This window comes from Hylobates moloch, unplaced genomic scaffold (assembly GCF_009828535.3).
Source record: "Hylobates moloch isolate HMO894 unplaced genomic scaffold, HMol_V3 SCAFFOLD_4, whole genome shotgun sequence".
Lineage (NCBI taxonomy): Eukaryota > Metazoa > Chordata > Mammalia > Primates > Hylobatidae > Hylobates > Hylobates moloch.
In genome coordinates this window covers 94616828-94635931 of record NW_026652279.1, presented here as the reverse complement: position 1 = coordinate 94635931, position 19104 = coordinate 94616828, and the positions used below count along the sequence as shown (strand labels likewise).

General features: G+C 40.7%; 1 protein-coding gene across 7 annotated transcripts in view; it reads right to left on the bottom strand.

Moving 5' to 3' along the window:
• Positions 1-11254, bottom strand: part of RNF6 (ring finger protein 6) — a 120884-nt gene extending 109630 nt beyond the window's left edge. For 3 of the 7 annotated variants that reach the window (XR_009213206.1, XM_058437744.1, XM_058437743.1), the window contains exons 1-5: positions 11116-11254; positions 10361-10443; positions 8569-8779; positions 7624-7719; positions 4581-4699 (exon numbers count right to left, since the gene is read on the bottom strand). Coding sequence is in view for 6 of the 7 variants with exons in the window: in XM_058437744.1 (XP_058293727.1) it covers positions 4581-4699; positions 7624-7719; positions 8569-8761 (408 nt within the window). In the remaining variant the exon portion in view is untranslated. Of the gene's footprint in view, positions 1-1886; positions 4700-7623; positions 7720-8568; positions 8780-10360; positions 10444-10626; positions 10774-10894 lie in introns of those variants that run through there. The other 4 variants (XM_058437742.1, XM_032150611.2, XM_032150612.2 and 1 more) reach the window with 4 other exon arrangements.
• Between the last annotated feature and the right edge of the window lie 7850 nt (positions 11255-19104).

The following is a 19104-nucleotide window of genomic DNA, read 5'->3' as shown; positions in this document are numbered from 1 at the left end:
GAAAACAGGGTAGAAGGATGTAACTATGTGAGAGGGCAGCTGGAAGCTGGCAATCTAGAAATAAAAGTTTGCCAGACAGCCACACTATAAAGCACAAGCTCTACGGACCTGACATGGAACATAATATTCAAATGAAGAATTTCTAACTATTTGTTCTTCTCTATATTGGAACCACAAAGGGTATAATCATTGCTAAATAGAAGCTATAAATAGATTAATGGGCCTTTGTATTTGTCATCAGCCTTGTTTATTGGGAAATGAATGAAAATATTAAAGAATATCCTTTTTTATTCCCAACTGGGTTATCAATTTACAAAATTCATTAAGCTGTACTGCTGCTTTCAGGGAATTTTCCATACAAAACACAATCTATCTACTTCTGTTTCAAATGCCTATACGGGATTTCTTTCCATGCTGGTAACATTATCATGTCTTGCAAAGGACCAAGTCAAAGAATCAATATGCCTTTATTTTTTCTGTATCCTTACTTTTTTCATTCCCCCCTTCCTTTGTCCTCCTCCTAATTTTCCTACTGCATCAGGCCCAGGGAGGTAGAACTTCCTGAGGAATATCCCTTATGAGAAATAAACGTGCTAGGCGTGGTGGCTCATGCCTGTAATCCCAGCACTTTGGGAGGCCAAGGTGGGCGGATCATGAGGTCAGGAGTTCCAGACCAGCCTGGCCAACATGGTGAAACCTGGTCTCTACTAAAAATACAAAAAATGAGCTGGGCGTGGTGGCGCACATCTGTAATCCCTGCTACTCTGGAGGCTGAGGCAGGAGAATTGCTTGAACCCGGGAGATGGAGGTTGCAGTGAGCCAAGATCCCGCCACTGCACTCAAGCCTGGGCAACAGAGTGAGACTCTGTCTCAAACAAAATAAAAAAACTTTTAAAAAGCTGGATTTAGTCTCTCCTCATACTGGGGGCAAATTGTAACACTAAAATAAGTGAGAGGTATGAATTAAGCTATGTTCAAGATGTTTAAATTGGCATACCTTGTAACTAATTTGTGCTAGCTCTCCCTCCTCCACCTAGGTGATTCTCTCTTCCACCTCTTCATACTGAACTAGAGACCAAACAACGTCTTTTTTAAAAAACCAACATTTTTACGCCCTTCTCTTCCCTTTCAGTTTCATTGCCACTGTTCTAGGTTAGATAAGTGATGACAACTGGTAATAAAAGTAATGATGTCTTTTATCACAATAGTTCTCTTATTGGTTTCTTTGCTTCCCATCTCTCTCCATTCCATTGTGTTCTATATGCTGTAGTAGACCCATCCTCCTGGTCCATGAAAAATGGTCTTACCCTCTGCCACTAAAATCAAGAGACATCTAACATCTCTATAAGGTAAGATAAAAAGTCCTTAGTTTGCTATGAAAAGCCTTCAAATCTGATTGAAATCAACCTTCCCAGTCTTAGATCCTCAAACTGACCTACATAAATAATTTACTCCAAAAAAAGTCACAACTTTTATGAAAACCTTTTACTCCATGTGTTAAATGCACTCCTTAACATTCCTGGGCATGCATCTAACCTAATGAATTGAACATAGTCACCAGTCAGAAAGGAAAATTAAATGTGGAGATATTTCTAAATCTCACAGAATCTGGCCTAAGTACTGTTCTTGTGATTTTGCCCAAGCAGTATCACCACAAGAAAACCCTGTCATATATTAATAAGCAAATATGAAAGTAAGAATAATAATTCACTTTATCAATTGATTTTCAGTTTCTAAGAGCAAATATGTCTTTTCCATGAAGCCAGGGACTTTTGTCTGTCATCTGGGAAATACTCTATCCCATAACACTGCCTGGCATCTAGTATGAAATATTAGTGGGGGGTGAATAAACCACAGTGGAACAACAGAAAAAAATAGTTCACATACAGTCTTTGTTTTAATGTTTATTGGTAGAAACAGATCTTCAATGCATACTTTGTGTTTATATAAACTCTACATTCTCTTAAAGGTTTGTTTTAATCATTGGATATTTTTAGCCTCCAAGTGAACTGATTATCTATGCATCTGATTCTTTATAGACTTTTAGATTTTAAAACTAAATTTGAGAAACCATGCATACTGTATACCTTATTTAATAATCCAAAGAATTGTTTGCACTTTCAAAAAAGTTACAAAAAGGCTGAATACAAGTTAAATAACCTATATGATCTAAATTTTCCATTTCTGAATACCTTTTCAGTATTATATATTGCTTGCTGTCTAATAAGTTAGATTGTCAGAGACGCTTCAGTAAATTATCTCTACTTTAAAATTATATCTGAATCCCCTTTCTCTGAGATGATCTTGCCAATATTAAACATTGTGCCATATGCAGTATTAGCCAAAAGCTTAAATAAGAACCAAACTTGTAGACTGAATATTTTAACCTTAAAATTATATACCTATATATACACCTATGGTATGCTGCATATTAAATTTAACATTTCAAGTAACATATATATAGCAAACATTCAGCCAAATACTCTTTCATGAAAAGATACTGTCCTTAAAATAAAAAGTTAATGAAAAGCTTATTTAGACACAAATGTCTAGACATAAGTACTAAGCCTATGAAACTTGAAACTAAAGTCTGCTGTACTATTAAGAAAAAGAAGATTGATTCTTAACCTACTGAATTGTGCAGATACAAAAGTGCTTAGCATGACAAAATTACCAAAATAAAAACATTTTAGAGGTTATTTGGTTCTAGCAATATTAACTATTCTGTATTTCTGGATAATTTAACATTTGTATTTTAAATTTTATATAAATTTCTTTTTAACAAGTTTAAAAAAGCACACAAAAAATAGTTCAAACTATATATAATCTGTTACTTTTCATCCTGGTTAGCTAATCACAAATAACTCAGCAAAACAATGCTTGAACATTCAGTTCTACTAAAAAACAGTATTTGAGTAGATCCGATCACTTTACCCATTGTTTGCTATGTTGGACCCTAAAACAGGCTGCCGACAGATCGGACAAGTGCAATTCTCTGAGAGCCATCGGTCAATACAATGAATGTGAAATTCATGCATGCAAGGTAATTGCCTGAGCTTGTTTCCAGTTACGTAGTCACTGATACAAACACTACAGATTTTACCTAGTTCACTATCAATACTGTTATGCTCATAGTGCCGGGTGGAAAGATTGTCAATCTGCTCTTTGGTTAAACCACGTATTTGATCATCATCATCACCTTCATTTAGTAAAAAAAAGTGAGCAAGGCGAAGAATAGGTAGTGTTCCAGTTTCAACTAAATTGTTTGAATTTCGCAACTGCCTGCCACCCCTATTGTCACTGTTTCGAGTATGAGGCTGGGTGGTCTCATTTTCACCACGCATTTCAGTGCTGTCTCCTTGGGCCTGCCTGTCTTGAGAGGAACCTTCCCTGTGCTGGCTCCTGTTGTTAACTGTACCTAAGTTACTCAGTTCTGAGTGCATCTCTGGTAAATGCTGGCCATTTCTCTGAAGCTCTGACTCAGAATCAGCCTCCATTAGAGAACTCAGTTCTCCAAACCCAGTCATGATCTGCCTTAAAATTGACCGAAGAGCCACTGATGATGGCTCAACAAGCTCATTCTCAGAAATCCTACGAAGAGGAACTGTTATGGTACTAATATAGGTTCGAATACCTGACCGCTCTAAACGAGAAATGGTTCGGCGAAAGCCCCCACTATTGCTTTCAATAGTGACTGTATTTTCTGCTAGCCCTACTCTGGATCGAGTTCTATTTGCAATACTATCCCGATCTCTATTTTCTCCAGGACGGATCCTTCTCACTTGAAGGTCCAGTGTGATTGTTGGATGTCGCCGTACAGCAGTTGAGGATCTGCTAGATTCTTCTCCTTCTTCTACTGTTATTCTTGACACAAGCCTTGAATTAGAGAATGGGCTATATGCAGTACCTCTGCGTTCTCGTTCTCTACCTTGCTCTAAAAGGACTCGAGTTCTACCTGTCCTCCTAACAGATCTTCTAGTGGTTTGCTGTACTGGTCTACTTTCCCTTTGGGAATTATGATAAACAGTGCCACTCTGTCTCTGAATTGGTGAACGGCTTCGACTATTGAAAGTGGATTGTAATCTTATTGGCTCTAATCTTTGGTTTGTATTTCTCACTGTAACATTACTTCTAGCCCCATTTTCCCAAACATGTGCTGCTCCAAACCGTTGCCCCTCCCTTTGCCTGAGTTCACTACCACCTGATTGGTTTGTGTGACTACTGAAATTAGTGCGTGAAGCGTTAGCTCGAGGAATGCCAGCTGCTCCCCCAATTCCATTTCTTAACCTTCCCAATGTTGACAAAGATCCTTCAGCTGGATTTTGCCCCCTTGAAGCAAGCCTAGTCCTTGGAATGTTGGCACTACTACCATTGAAATTCACTGAGGTTTGGCTTCTTGTTCGCCTAGCCACAGGACTAGTTGACCTTTGTTGCCTATTTGCAGTATGATCTCTGTTACTATCTGAAAGTGGAATGTCTGTATAATCTTCTCCATGAATTTCAAATCCTCTATTTTCATGATTTACGTGGATTTCCAAACTAAACCGAAACTCTCCACTGTTCGGGTTTGTTCGACTCACAGCTCTCCAAGTTTGGTTCCCATTTTGTCCGCTTCGAGTTGCATTTCCTGTGCGCCGAAAGGTGTTCAACCATTCTAGAAGAGAATCTTCATGTGAACTCTCTCTAGGGACTTCTGAGTCTAGAAAGCAAAGCAAATCAACTTAAGATCAATTCCTAAGACACACCTTACAGCTTTATTGAAAATTTGTAAGAAAAACAAAGTTTGTAATAAATTAAAGAACATCTGTGGATTTTAATGAATGAAAGATGGCAAAAAGACAACTTTCTAAAAGAAAATTATATCTACTATAAGCATATTATAAAAATTAAATTACTATTTGCATAGTAAATAATATGTAATAAATAGTAAATACTATTTATGCAACGCTATGGAGAAATCCTCATTCTTACTTTCTATCTGCCCATTACTAGCAAAATACTAAGGCAAATGAGAAATATATCCACTACCAAAATTTTACATTTAAATTGCTTTATCAATATAGTAATATCAATAAAATACAAAGACAAACTTTATGTAAAATTTGTCCTGTATTTGTGGAATCTTTCTGGAAAAGCCAACTCAGTCATTTTTGCAACTAGGTATTTCTGTAATCTTAGAAATTTTTCCTATTTCTCAGGTGCTGCCAAAAATGTACACATCAAGAAATGTGAGTTTCTGAATATAACATTAAAACCACATTACGGTACTTGTCTTTGTGTGAAGCTGAGAAACCAGGCAAGTTACTTAAGGTCTCTATGGCTGATCCTTGTCTATAAATTGGAGATAATAATAGAATCAATCTCATAGGGTTATCCTGAGGATAAAATAAGATGCTATATATAACATAATTAGCATAATATCTGGCACATAAAAAGCCACCCCATAAATGTTAGCTGTTATACATAATAAAATACATTTTCTATTCATTTAGAATGTAAGCTCCAGGAAAACAAAGATTTTTGTAGTTTTAGTCACTGTTATATCTCCAGCCTCTACAGCAGTATCTGGTATAAATCAGACTTTCACTTCATATCGCTCAATTAATCAATTTAGAAATAAATGTGTCACCAATAAACTTCTTTGACTAAGATACTGCCACTGTGCCAAGCTTAAATTTTCCATTTATAACCAATAGAGATTATATAAAGTACAAAACTTAATAAAAAGCATCAACACATTAACTACACAAACTTCAACTTTAAAGTTTGTTCTACTCAAAAATAGCTATTATAGGCCGGGTGCGGTGGCTCACACCTGTAATCCCAGCACTTTGGGAGGCCGAGGCAGGTGGATCACGAAGTCAGGAGTTCAAGACCAGCCTGACTGACATGGTACAAACCCGTCTCTACTAAAAATACAAAGAAATTAGCCAGGCATGGTGGCGTGCGCCTGTAATCCCAGCTACTCAGGAGGCTGAGGCAGGAGAGTTGCTTGAACCCAGGAGGCAGAGGTTGCAGTGAGCCAAGATTGTGCCACTGTACTACATCCTGGGTGACACAGCGAGACTCCATCTCAAAAAATAAATAAATAAATAAATAAAATAGCTATTATATGACATCATTCTGATTTCATTTCATTCCTGCAATCTCTCTCATAAGACTTTTTTAAATGCTGAAATTGAAGCTATTAATCAGCTGTTGATGCCAATAAAATAAACAGCAACTGAGCCAAACTCCAGAGATGATGAGCTATTTTATATTTGATGAGTACATTTTCCAAACATATTCAAAACATCAGTATTAATTATTGCATCTATATAGTACAACTTACATATCTAAACACAAAGAATAAAATGTGTTAATGTCTACTTCCCATTTGTTTGGAAAAAGAATGAGTAAAAGGCAGGTGAACATGAATTATTTTAAATGCTACTTCCTTCTTTGATTAACATTTGATTAAGTGTAGTGATGATGGTGCATGTGAAAGAGTTTGCCAAGTACCTACTCAAAGCTACCCTACTCTTCTTCCATTGTAAAAGCATCGGAAATTGGCTCGTGGACAGCCTGGCAGTTAGGTGTGGCCATGAGACTAAGTTCTCATGAATGGAATGGGAGAGTAAGCGATACATCCTACTCTCAGGCTAGTGCGTGGACCTCCTTCCACCAGCTAGAACCTAGATATAGTTGCGACTTACCTTGATCATACAAATGGTACCCTGGAGCAGTGATGCCCCATAAAACTTTCTGAAGTAATGAGTATGTTCTGTATTTGTGCTGTCCAATACAGAAGCCACTAGCTAAATGTGACTATTAAGCACCTGAATGTGGCTAGTATGAATGACGAGCTAAATTTTAAATTTTATTTAATTTTAATTAATTTCCATTTAAATAGTCACATGTGGCTAGCAGCTACTGTACTGAACAGCACAGTTGTAGAACCATTCTGTTAGCTGAGTGGGTTCCAAGAGGATTTCCTTCCCTGGACTGTTAACGTAAGTAAGAAACTTCTAGCTTATTGAGCCATTGCATTTTGAGGTTTTTATATAGACTTCATGGTAACTAATACAATGATTTTGATAGAATATGTGAAACTACTAAAAAATACCTCTGAGGAGGGAAGTAGAACTGGTTAAGAGGAACACAAAAGTGGCTTTTCCTTCTAACTCTACATACTTCATTTAGTTTGAAGTTCTTTTACAGTACTTTCTTTATAAGAACTTTTTATATGTAAACCATCAAACAGAACAAAGAACAAAAACAGGTTTCCCAACTCAGTCTTTCTACACGATTCTGTATATAAATTTTTAGAAGCTGAGTAATACTACTTTAGAAAAAGTAATGTGTACATTCCAAGATTAAAAAGAAGCATGCTGGGAATTAATTGTATATTATTACATAAAGCTCTCTGAAGGCAATCTGTGTGTTTAAGACATCTTTGCATTCATTCCTCTGTCCTATACTGCTTAACAATACTGCTTTACTACTTATATACATATTATCTGAATGAGTATCACATTAAAACTGGAAAAAATTGAAGACAAACATACTATACAAGGTCTAAGAATTTCATTTCCGCAAGTGCTCCAATCAAGCCTATTCCTTATGGAAAGGACTCCACAGTACCTCTGTAATTCGTTCCATCTCTCAAGTCAGGCTGAGATGCTAGTTGTTCCTTGACGCCATCTAACCGCTGTTGCAGTTCTTCTGATGTTATTTCTCCTAAAACAATGAAAAACTGCTCATTTAAGAATTCTTAATTAAGTTTTATGAGACCTCATGAAGGGTAAGACTAATCTTTAGTAACCTATAGAAGACAAATGTCTTATTACTTTCATATGTTCTGTAAATTGAAGACAGTTAAAAATATTCAACTGGTACAAATGTGCATCAATTCAGTTGTGCTTCATTTATTAATCTTTTATTAAAAATTATTAAAATAAGATTTAATTTGAATAGTTGGTAAAGTGCTGCCAGTTGATACACTTAGGAATCTCTAAGCTATAACTGTGGATTTTTGTCAGTTAAAAAGAAATTAAGGGAGCATTTATAGAGAAAACTTCAAATATTTACTTGAATTTTATTCCCAATACTTCATTATATGGGTCATCAATATACAAACACACAATATATAAACATACAAATTTCCATTAGTTCATTTGTAAAAACTTTATGGAACACATTGGGCTTTGGGGGGAGTTATTAATTCAACTGAATAAATAAATTATAATACCCCAAATGAGTTCAAATTGAGTTTTAAGTCATATTTTATTTGTATAAAAATTACAAATAGGACCATATATGTAAATACTTAACACCATTATGTACATTAACCTGTTTCTTAGTTTGGCATTTGTATAATAGTGCTCCATGTCCCCTATTTTCACCTTATAAAATACAGAAGCCAGTGATTTTCTACTTTATTATACTAAAAAGTTCTTAAACTCACAAAAACAATATACTATATTTTCATAAAGAGAAGCAGGGAAAAAGAATACCAATTCTCCTTATCTTGAAATCCTTCCATCTAATGATGAAAAAAGGGTGTTTCCTCTTTTACCCATCTCTTACCAGGGGTGCCTAAAAGATTATGGTCTCTCATAAGCCGATAATCTTCATCATTGAGTTCATTAATAAACTGATAATAGGCCTCTTCTCTGTGGAGACGCTCTTGCTGCCATCTTCTCTCATTTTCATGATGATTATGGTCTTGAGATAAGGTTTCTTCACTGCCACCATCTGATCTCAATCTAGACTGATTCATCCTGAGATTCCTGGCTTTCTGTTCAAACAATATAAACAACATTCAAGGTGTTAAGTCATGGACCACATTTGGCTTTGTATTTTTAACTTGCAGTTTTTCTTAATTTTTAAATGTTGTCCCCTACCCAAATACTGTATTTGCCAAATCTTGCAGTGAGAACCTTACATATAAAATGAAAAGCAGCTTCTAGGAAATACAACACAATTGGCGCTACTTCTTTGCCTAAAGCCATTAAGTCAGACTGGATTTGGGTTTACCACACAATGCTCATGCCTGAATACCATAGTGATTATCTCATTTTTGACCATGTTGATGATCTGGAAAAGTTGATCCAGAAGTCCTCATTTATGTTTCAGTATCTGGGTACTTCACATTAAGTACAAATTTTAGGCTTGAATTATGCACATTCTTCACTTAATGAGCAAAGGGATACTGGGATGATACAATTTACATTTGTTTTCAGCAAGGTATTCTTTCCAAAATAAGGCTCATGAATATAATATTATCTCCCACTGCACTTTGTTGAAGTGAAAATCATTTAGCCTAATTAATATCTACTGAACAGACTGGGAGGTGGTCTCTTATTAAAGCCTACCAGGAAGACTTTGAAACCCAACAGGAAACAAGACATCATGTATGGCTCAAGGATTGTGAAAGTGCATCAGAGCACTTTGTATCTCCCCATATCAAGCCTCATCCTTAAGCCTGGAATGGTTAGTCCCAGGAGTTTCAGAATGCCAGTGAAACTTCCTGACTTTGCCTAAGAAAACACTATTTTTGGATTATATTTAAATGCCACTCCTGAGAAGCTCACTTTTAAATTACAAGGAAATCAAGAGAGAAAGATGTTTGTTTCATAAATATTTTAGAATTTCTTAAATACATCTATTCACTAAGTCACACTAATGCAATGGTTCTCAGACTCACTTAAGGATATTTTTAAAAATCCAGATGCCCAAATCTCATCCCCAATCCTTGATTAGAGTTTTCCAGAGTAGGACCAGGTCTGCTGTTAAGAGCTAACTTGGGTGTTCTGCAGACGAAATAAACTATTTCTCGACAATTTCTGGCATGTCACTAAAGGGTATGAGTAATACAGCACCTGACTCAGTAGAGGCTGGAGGCTCAAATGGCTAGGCTACCAGTGAAGCAACTGTGCAACTCTGCCTCTCGAAATACACTAGGTGTTTAATAAGCAAGCTGCTTTAAATATAAGGTGAAATTAGCCTACAAGTCTAAAATACTGTAGGAGTAAGCAACTATTCAATTTCACATGTAAAACTAAATTACAAATTCAAAGATTTTTTTCACTGTGGTTATTTTATTATGTCATTTTGAACAAATGACCTAGTAACATTATCCACTCAAATACGAATTAACACTACTAAAAACTCAAGATTTCTATCTTCAGATTAAGACCATAATTAGCAAAGAGCATATTTCGTAGGTACAGCAATAACAGGATTTTTGTAATAAATAATTTTACAAGTTAAAGCCTATCATAAAATCAAGCTACCCTAATATTATTTAAAACTTAAGAGCTTCTCCTTAAAGGTAATTTTCTTATACAATTAATCACAATGAAAACAAAGCGAATACCTTATTTTCCTTTCAACATGCTTTTAACATATGCCATGGTATCCATCCTTCAATTGTTTGTGCCTTTTTTGAGAGCTGTCCATCTGAAGCAATAAAAGAGAGTTGAATAATTCAATAAACTGTCTTTTTGAAGGCCAGGAACGGGCGGTAGTCTCCCCACTCTGCTGCAAAGCCAAAGCAAATTCTCCAGTGGATTTTGTTAGACACATCTAGAAAATTAGATCCCCATACAATTAGGTCACGAAAACCTCCCGCAAGGCCCCTACCTTCCGCAACAAACTTAGGCCTTTAGTCCTACACTGTCACTGCTCCTGGGTTTACGCCTCCTCTCTCAAAGGCCTTCCTTCCTATCCCGTTCCCATTCGGATGTTACCAGGGTTAGGCGTCTCCGGCTTACTTCTAAACCTTGACTTTCTTGCCACCCCCGCCCTCCGTCCCGCTACTGGTTTCTTTCCCGGCCGTTGAGACGGAAGCTCGCGCCGGGGGACGATCCCCACTACGATAAACAAAGTGGGCTCAAGGGGCCCAACCAACCTCTTCCCAACCGAGCCTCAAGTAACGCTTCCCTTAGAGACCTAGATTCCCACAAGGAAGCAGGTGATAGACGGTGCATCCCAACCAATCACCAGCCAGCGGAGCGCAATAAGACGGCAGTTAACCAATCGGAGAAGAGATGGGTGGCTCAAAGGATGGCCGGCTTTCCCCGGCGTCTCCAGGAAGTAGTGGTGGGACCTAGAGCTTTCCCTCGAGCTCACCTCTCCAGGTCCTGGGCCTTCGCCTCCTGCCCGGAAAACGTGTGCCGTGGGCGGCCGTTCTCTCCGGTGCTGGAGGCTGTGGTTGGGAGGCAGGATAGGCTTGCCGCCGCGCCTCCGGAGCCCGCTGTGCCCTCGAATTGGCCACTGAGGAGAGAAGTAGGAAGCCCGTGCTGCAGCGTGGGGTCGTCCAGCTGGAGGGGATACTCCGGAGGAGGAACGGCAGGCCCCAGCCCTTCCTTCCCGACAGCCAGGCCGCCCGCTCGGCGGAGGGGAGTCGCTCCGCAGCCGGCCCGGAGCTCGCCCGTGCGACTGAAAACTGCGTCCGTAGGGAGCTAGGGTGCCTGCGTCCCGCGTTCCGCCCTCTTGCGCCGCTCTTACAGTGCCTCCTCCTCGAGGCCAAATGCCCGGCCGCTCAGCGCTTGTGGCAGCCGCATAGTCGCAGAGACACAGTCTGCTTTCCAGGCTTGGGAAGTCCCGGCACTTAACTCTGCGCGTCGGTGTCGCTTGTTTGCCAGCCAGACTATAAAGTGCACCCAACGGTGTATGCGTCTCTTTACTTCCGGGAGTAACGTACTACCCAGCCAGGCCTTTTCCCTTGCTGTGCGTTGGAACCTAGAAATTACAAACCCTAATAAATTCTGAAGTCTGTCTATCTATCTCTATTTGAGACAAGGTCTCACCCTGTCGCCCAGACTGGAGTGCAGTGGAGCGATCGTAGCTCACTGCAGCCTCCAGCGATCCTCCCTCCTCATCCCAGTAGCTGGAACTACAGGGGCTTGCCACTAATTTCACATTTTTTCTTTTGTAGAGACGGGGGTCTTGCTATGTTGCCCAGGCTGGTTTCGTACTCGGCCTCAAGCAATCCTCTTACCTCAGCAAAATGGGATTACAGGCATGAGGCACCGCACCCCACTATATTTGTGTTTTTTCACCTTCCCGCTAGGAAAGCAGTTTAAAACTCCCAACATTCCTGTCTGATTTTATTTCTGAGATGTGAGGCTTACTAAACTTACCTCACCATTAGTTAAGATGCTGAGTGGGTCTCTGTCTAACCTGGTATAGTCCCCTTTCCTGACATCCCTGCCATCCAGATGACTTCATCACTGGAGAGTGCTCACAATGCCGTTACTTGTCATTCTTCCGTTTGTTCTTTCATTTCTGCATTAACTTTTGAGGAACTGCCATATCCCCATTATTATGCTGGGCAACTGGATAACAAGCAAGATGCAGTCCTTAGCATCAGTGAGCTACCAGTGTAGTAAGGATCTATGGACAAGTGTTTAAAATAAGCATATGGATATGGATACTAAAATGGAAATATATAAAACAGCCTAGAAAGCCCTTCCAGATCTTTCTGCTGCTTACATTTACAGGCTGATGTCTTGGCACTCCGAAACTGCTTGAAGTTCCGCCACAAGATATGGGAACTCCTAAGCAACCCCCAACTCCACTTTTACCTAATTTCCTCTGTCTCCCAAAACTCAGCTCAGTTCTCATCTTTAAGGAATTTTTCCTGATACCTCTGAAGTAACGCCCTTACCTCACCCTCCAGCCCGATATTTACACATAAAACTAGGCAAATGTCCCTTTTGGGGGCTCCCATACTCCCTCTATATATAACCCTATTTTAGCATGTATTCATGTATTTAACAAATACTGAGTGTGACTATGTATTAGGTGCTGGTGATGACAGCCGTGAATCAGACAGTCATGTCCTCATAGAATGAAGTCCTTGCCCTCTTTTCCCATGGAAAAAGAGCCATTGAGCAAATACTTCACAATGATTTTCTGTTTTTAGGTCTTTCCTACCTAGAGTCTGAACTCCTTAGGTGTGATCAAATGGTCTAATTCATTTTTGTAATCCCAGAACTTAGCACAGCACTTAGCAGAACATTCTCCTCGGCCTACTGCATAGATGAGCAGAGAAAAGTGCAATCTTTTGGCAAACGGGATTAACGCACATAGTACGACGACTTCTGATATTGTGAACACACATCATAGAAAATAACAAGTAGAAATCATTTTTAATATCTATGTGAATTTTGGAGAGTGCAATCAAATGCAATAATCCAAGTGCAAATACTTTTTACATGTTGAGTGGAAAAGACATATGTGTCTCCTCCTATTTTTCCTATTTCCTATTATATACCCTAAGAATAAAAAAAATTATTATAAAAATGTGCAAATAAAAATCCAATCAAGTGATTTACCAGGTAGGAAGCTGCAGGTTTTTGTGAATAGTCAGGTAATGTATGTAACTTGAATCCAACACCTTGCTTCACCAAGACAAAATGACTACAAAGAGGGGCTTAGATACAATAGCTGGAACAGACAGATGAATCATTCTGGATATCTACTCCAGGTCTCAGAACCTGCCAAGGTCTCTGGTCTAATTAATTTCTGCTTATTGGATTGGTACCTGGCCTTTTTAGTGTGTTTGCCTCATGTAACTCCTGTACTTTTTACAATTAGGAATAAAAAGGTGTAAAATAATTAAAACCATAACATTAAAAGGATTTTCTGTATATCTGGTAAATATGTACTTGTCATGTTTAAAAGATTTTGGCTTCATAAAACGACGGCCTTAATTACAATTTAAAACAAAATGGAGCACTCAATTTCAAGTTTTAATTTGAAATCTTACTAAGTTTATGGATGGCATCAGAGCAGCAAAGAGAAATATAGGCGCCCCATATTGTTTTATTATTAGTTTAAAAATTATTATATAAGATTTAAAGAAGGAATTACATTTAACATTTGAAGTACTTGTGAATGAGATAAAATATTAAATTTATAAATACAGTTTAAAATGTTGGTTTGAAGATAATTAAATATGTATATGAATGAGATTGAAAGTTAGTGAAGGGCTGATTCCAAATGACTGTTAAGATTTACTATACTTGGCCAGGCACAGCGGCTCATGCCTGTAATCCCAGCACTTTGGGAGGCTAAGGTGGGCAGATCACGAGGTCAAGAGATCGAGACAATCCTGGCCAACATGGTGAAACCCCATCTCTACTAAAAATACAAAAATTAGCTGGGCGTGGTGGTGCACACCTGTAGTCCCAACTACTTGGGAGGCTGAGGCAGGAGAATCGCTTGAACTTGGGAGGCAGAGGTTGCAGTGAGCTGAGATCGTGCCACTCCACTCCAGCCTGGTAACAGAGCGAGACTCCGTCTCAAAAAAAACAAAAATAAAAAGATTTACTATGCTTACCACTGGAATAATAAGAGCTGTAAACCAAATGTAAAAATCTAAGTTGTAACTAGGACATTGAATTTGGAACTAATAAGTTGAGTATTAACTGTTCAAGACAAAGATTTTTTAAAGAATATTTTCTTTATTTCCTTATAGCTCTTTTAACAGGCTTATTGAGATATAATTCACATACCATAAAATTTGCCCATTTAAGGTATATAATCCAGTGGTTTTTAGTATAATCAGACTTGCGCAGCATTCACCACAATCTAATTGTAAAACACGTTCATCTCCCCAAAGGAAACCCTATACCTATTAACAATTACTCTCATTCCTACTCCACCCTATTCCCAGCCCCTGGCAATTACTAATGTACTTTCTGTCTCTGGATTTGCCTATTCTGAGCATTTCAAACAAATGATATTCTACGTCATGTGGTCTTTTGTGTCCGGTTTCTTTCACTTAGCATAATGTTTTCAAGGGTCATCATATTGTAGCATGTCTCAGTATTTCATTCCTCAAGAGAAACTTCGGAATAGTCCTTTTCTGCATATAAAAACAACCCTCAAGGACACTCCTGATAACCAGGGTCTTAATTAGGCCAGAGATGGTTATCTAGAAACGAAGCCTGAGACAAGGATTGTTATTGAAGTGTTTTATTAGGACGGTGCACTCTGGAGAAGCGGATAGAGGAAGCAGGATTGGCCAGGAGGACAAGGAAACAAGAATGAGCCTCCGCTGATCCCATGAAATTCACCACCAAGTGGCCTTGTTGGCCAGCTCTTTGTACGTACATGCCTGTCCCTCATTGGGTGAGACCTTCAGGGGCAGGATTGCAGCAGAACCTCATGCGTGAGGTGGCTCCTATTTTAGCCAAGGGAAATTCTGTAGAGAAGAAGGCAGCTGAAATTATTATCCAACACTCCCAGCAGCTGGAGTACAGATGCATGAGCTTATAGAGTGGATTTGGGCAGGAAACAAAAAACGTTCACTATGGTCCACGCTTTGTATTGCTGAGATCCTTTGCTTCTCATGTTAAGTTTCTCCATCTGAGCAGTTTCTAATCCCAATTTCTGAGAAATTTTTAAAAGACAAGGGTATTGGGACAAACTACAGCCCCTGTTGCCACAGCTGGTTCCAAGGCCATAACTGATACTCATTATCTCCCTCCTGCACTACCCTTTCTAGATTCCCCTCCAGCTCAGCTAGCACTTCTGCTGGTGCAGGTGGCTTGACTGATGGATTGAACCAGGCACTCATCCATGAGGGGTTTCAGACCCTGGTTATCATGCTTTTACCAGGCTATGGTGGCTGTACTTATTCATTTACAGTTACAACTAGGCACAGGAATACCAAGAAATGCCCCCATTGGATCTCTTGAGTACCCAATGTATTCCTTTCTGGTCTAATTATGTAGCAGCAGCCTCCACCTCGTTCTGATGGTTTGCTTGCAGGTCTTCCAACATTAAGAGCCCACAGTGATCAGAGAGCAACCATAGCTTTCAGTTTAGTGGGACTCTTACTGTGTCCTATGATGAAAGCATCCCACCTCTGAGTATAGGACCTGATTATCCCTTAATCACTGGATCCATGTATTCTATCTACTGTGGACACAGCACCATATACCAGCCATTGGTTTAAGGCGTATATTTGCATTATCCTGAAGGATAACGCTCCAACATCACAAGGGGTTATTTCCAAGGTGGAATTTCAGTTATGCCTTCAATAGGCCATTGCTCCACTCTATCAATTTGATAGCTTCCAAGTGGTGTGGTATGTGGTATGACTAGTAGATCCTCTGGTTAGGTGCCCAACACTATATCTTCTTGCTGGAAAGTGAGACCCTTGGTCTGAGGCAGTATTATGTGAGATCCTATGTCAGACTGTCTGACATTCTGTAAGTCCTTCAGTAGTGGTACTGGCTGAAGCACTGCAGGCAGGAAAAGCAAACCTGTACTGGGAATATATGTCAAACCCAGTCATGATGAAATGGGACTCTTTCCAGGCTGGAAGGACCCAGTGTAATCAACTTGCCACCCGGTAGCTGTTTGGCATTCTTGAGCACTCAGTGTTGGTCTCTGCTGCAAACTGGTCAGACATTCAATAGCAGAAGTAGTTTTATCAGCTTTGGAGAGAGTCCAAGCTGTTGGGCCCATGCATAGCCTCCACCTCTGCTACCATGGCTACTCCCTCTATGGGCCCCTTGTGCAAGAACTGGGGTGGCCACAGACAGAGGCTGCCTAATATCTGCTGGCCTAGACATCCTGTCTACACAGTTGGTTGCTGCCTCTTCTGCAGTGGAAACTTTCTAATGGGCATTATGTACTAAGAGGTCCTTATGCTATGTGCCCCCTCCCATAAATCTATTTACCTGCCTATTCTCCAGCCTTTCTCAATCTTCGTTCTTCCAGGCCCTTGACCAGCAAGCGAAGCTAACATTTGTCATTGTCCATAAGTATATGGGCAACATACTTCTATGTCCAAAGTTGATGACTAAATGCACTGCTTGAAGCTCTGCCAAATGGGATGCTTTCCCTTTCATGTCTTTCAGAACCACCCCTGAGTGGGGCAGCAGTGCTGCAGCGGTATTTCCAGCTTGCATCCACACCCAGCTGACCATCCATGATCTAAGCTTGGATTTTTTCCTTTGTTGTCAACTGTTCATGGGGAACTCCCCTGAGGCCATAGCTATGAGTTTAGGGAGAGGCATTGGTACAACAGTAGCAGGTGACATGGGGGTCTCAGCCACCTATTTGTGCAGCTCACTCATGCTCTCTGGACTTGCTTGAACCTAATTGCAGACCTACAGGATTCCTTACGGGGGACTGCTGCTGCACCCAGCTGACCTTATAACACAGAGAGTCTGACAGAATCCAACTTATGATCACTTTGTGTCTCATGGTCACTTAGTGTCCCATGGTCAGATGCTCAGTTTCTACCAGGGCCCAATATCATGACAGAGCTGTTTTTCAAATGGAGTATAGTTCTCTGCAGCAGCTGGCATGGCCTGGCTCCAGGATCCTGGGGTCTGTGCTGTGACTCGCCTATTGGGGCTTGCCAGAAGTATCACGTGGCATCTTTCTTTACCACAGACACCTCTGGTACCATGGGATCTGCTGGCTCACAGAGTCCAAATGGCAGGTCTGCTTGTACCAAGGAATGTACCTACTATACAGCCCTTTATCACCCTGGGCTTCACTAACAGCTAGCAGCTTTCCCAGTTACCTGATAAATATACTGCCAAGTACAGTGAATATGCTGCCTCCAAAACCCAAAGAGGTCTACCAAGTATTTTGCTTTTTCTCTTAGTGGTAGGAATTCAGGCTACAAGAACTTGTCTTGTACTTTGGAGGGAATGTTCCAGCGTACCCCAGACCACTGGATCTTTAAAAACTTCACTGAGGAGGCAGGCCTCTGAATCTTGTTAGCCTGTATCTTCTACCTTGTGAAGAACATATTTCTTTCCCCCCCCATTTTAGTCATTATTTTTGAGTCAATATGTCCAAAAAAATTTTTTAACATTCAATTATCATGAAGAAACACTAAGGAGATACTTTGCACCCTTTTTTGGGACTAAGCCTCTGAAGTCCGTGTGTCTACAACAGTCATGAAATGTGACAAGGATCTGCTGCTTCTCAGTCGCCCAACACCACACGTGGCCACCACGGCACATGGCTGGGTTCAGTGTCCGGCTGCCCTGCTGAAAGGCTGGGGCCTCTGGCCCAGAGCTTGTGGCCCCTCATCTTCTCCACTGTGGTGCCTCTGGCCAGGCTCTACCCTACCCGGGGAATGACTCTACCCCACCTCTGTGAGCCCAGTGCTATCTGTCCAGACCCAGGGCTAAGGGCCCCCCTCCTAGGGCCCTTCCCCGAGATTCCACGGGAAACAGCACAGCTGCCCTCAAAGCTGGGGGACAGGAGGAGTTGCTGTGTACCCACAGGTGCCCATCCCTCTGGAAGCTCTCAGGGGAGGCAGCCAGCAGGGATTCACCGTCCCCTCCCCACCAGCACCTAGCAGGAGTGCAGCTCCCTGGGGGCCACATGTCCAGCAGCCACGTGTTTCAAGGGTCTTGGAGGCAGGCCCAGGCTCCCTGGGGTTGGGCGGAGGCAGAGGAGGTATCTGGGTTGGACAACATGTTGATTTTGGTCCGAGACACATAGTTGCCGACGGTGCCTTGCCCCTGCATGGGGACGCCCCGCGCGGTGGGTCCCGTGTGGCTGTAGCTGGGCCCCGTGATGCTCATGGAGGTCGTGGGCAGCCTGCTCTGCGCCATCTGCTGCATGGACACGTGGCTCAGATCTGGCCCTGCATGAGGGAGGAGGGCAGCAGGCTTGCGCTGATGGCGCCGCTCAGGCTGCCCTGGGAGTGCAGGGATCTGACGCCCAGGTTCATGTTCTGCGTGAGTGGAGCAGGGAGCAGGGACTGCATGTGGAGAACATATTTCTTACCAAGGCATATGGAGAACTTGCCATTTCTTGTTTCTAATATCTAATTAACACGGTGTCATAAATATTGGAGACCAGTGCGATGTTCTGCAGGATGCCCAGGTTGTCCAAGTCCCTTTGGACTACATTATATGACAGAAAGCAGGACAATTAACATTGCCCTGGCAAATGAATATCACGTCCATACCACGTGGATAAAAACTGCTTCTGATCTTTCTTCCTGGTGGATATAGAAAAGAACACATTTACAGATGGATAGCGATTAGGATAGTGCAAAAGTAAAAGTAATGGCAAAAACTGCAATTACAAGTAATGGCAACAACCGCAATTACTTTTGTACCAACC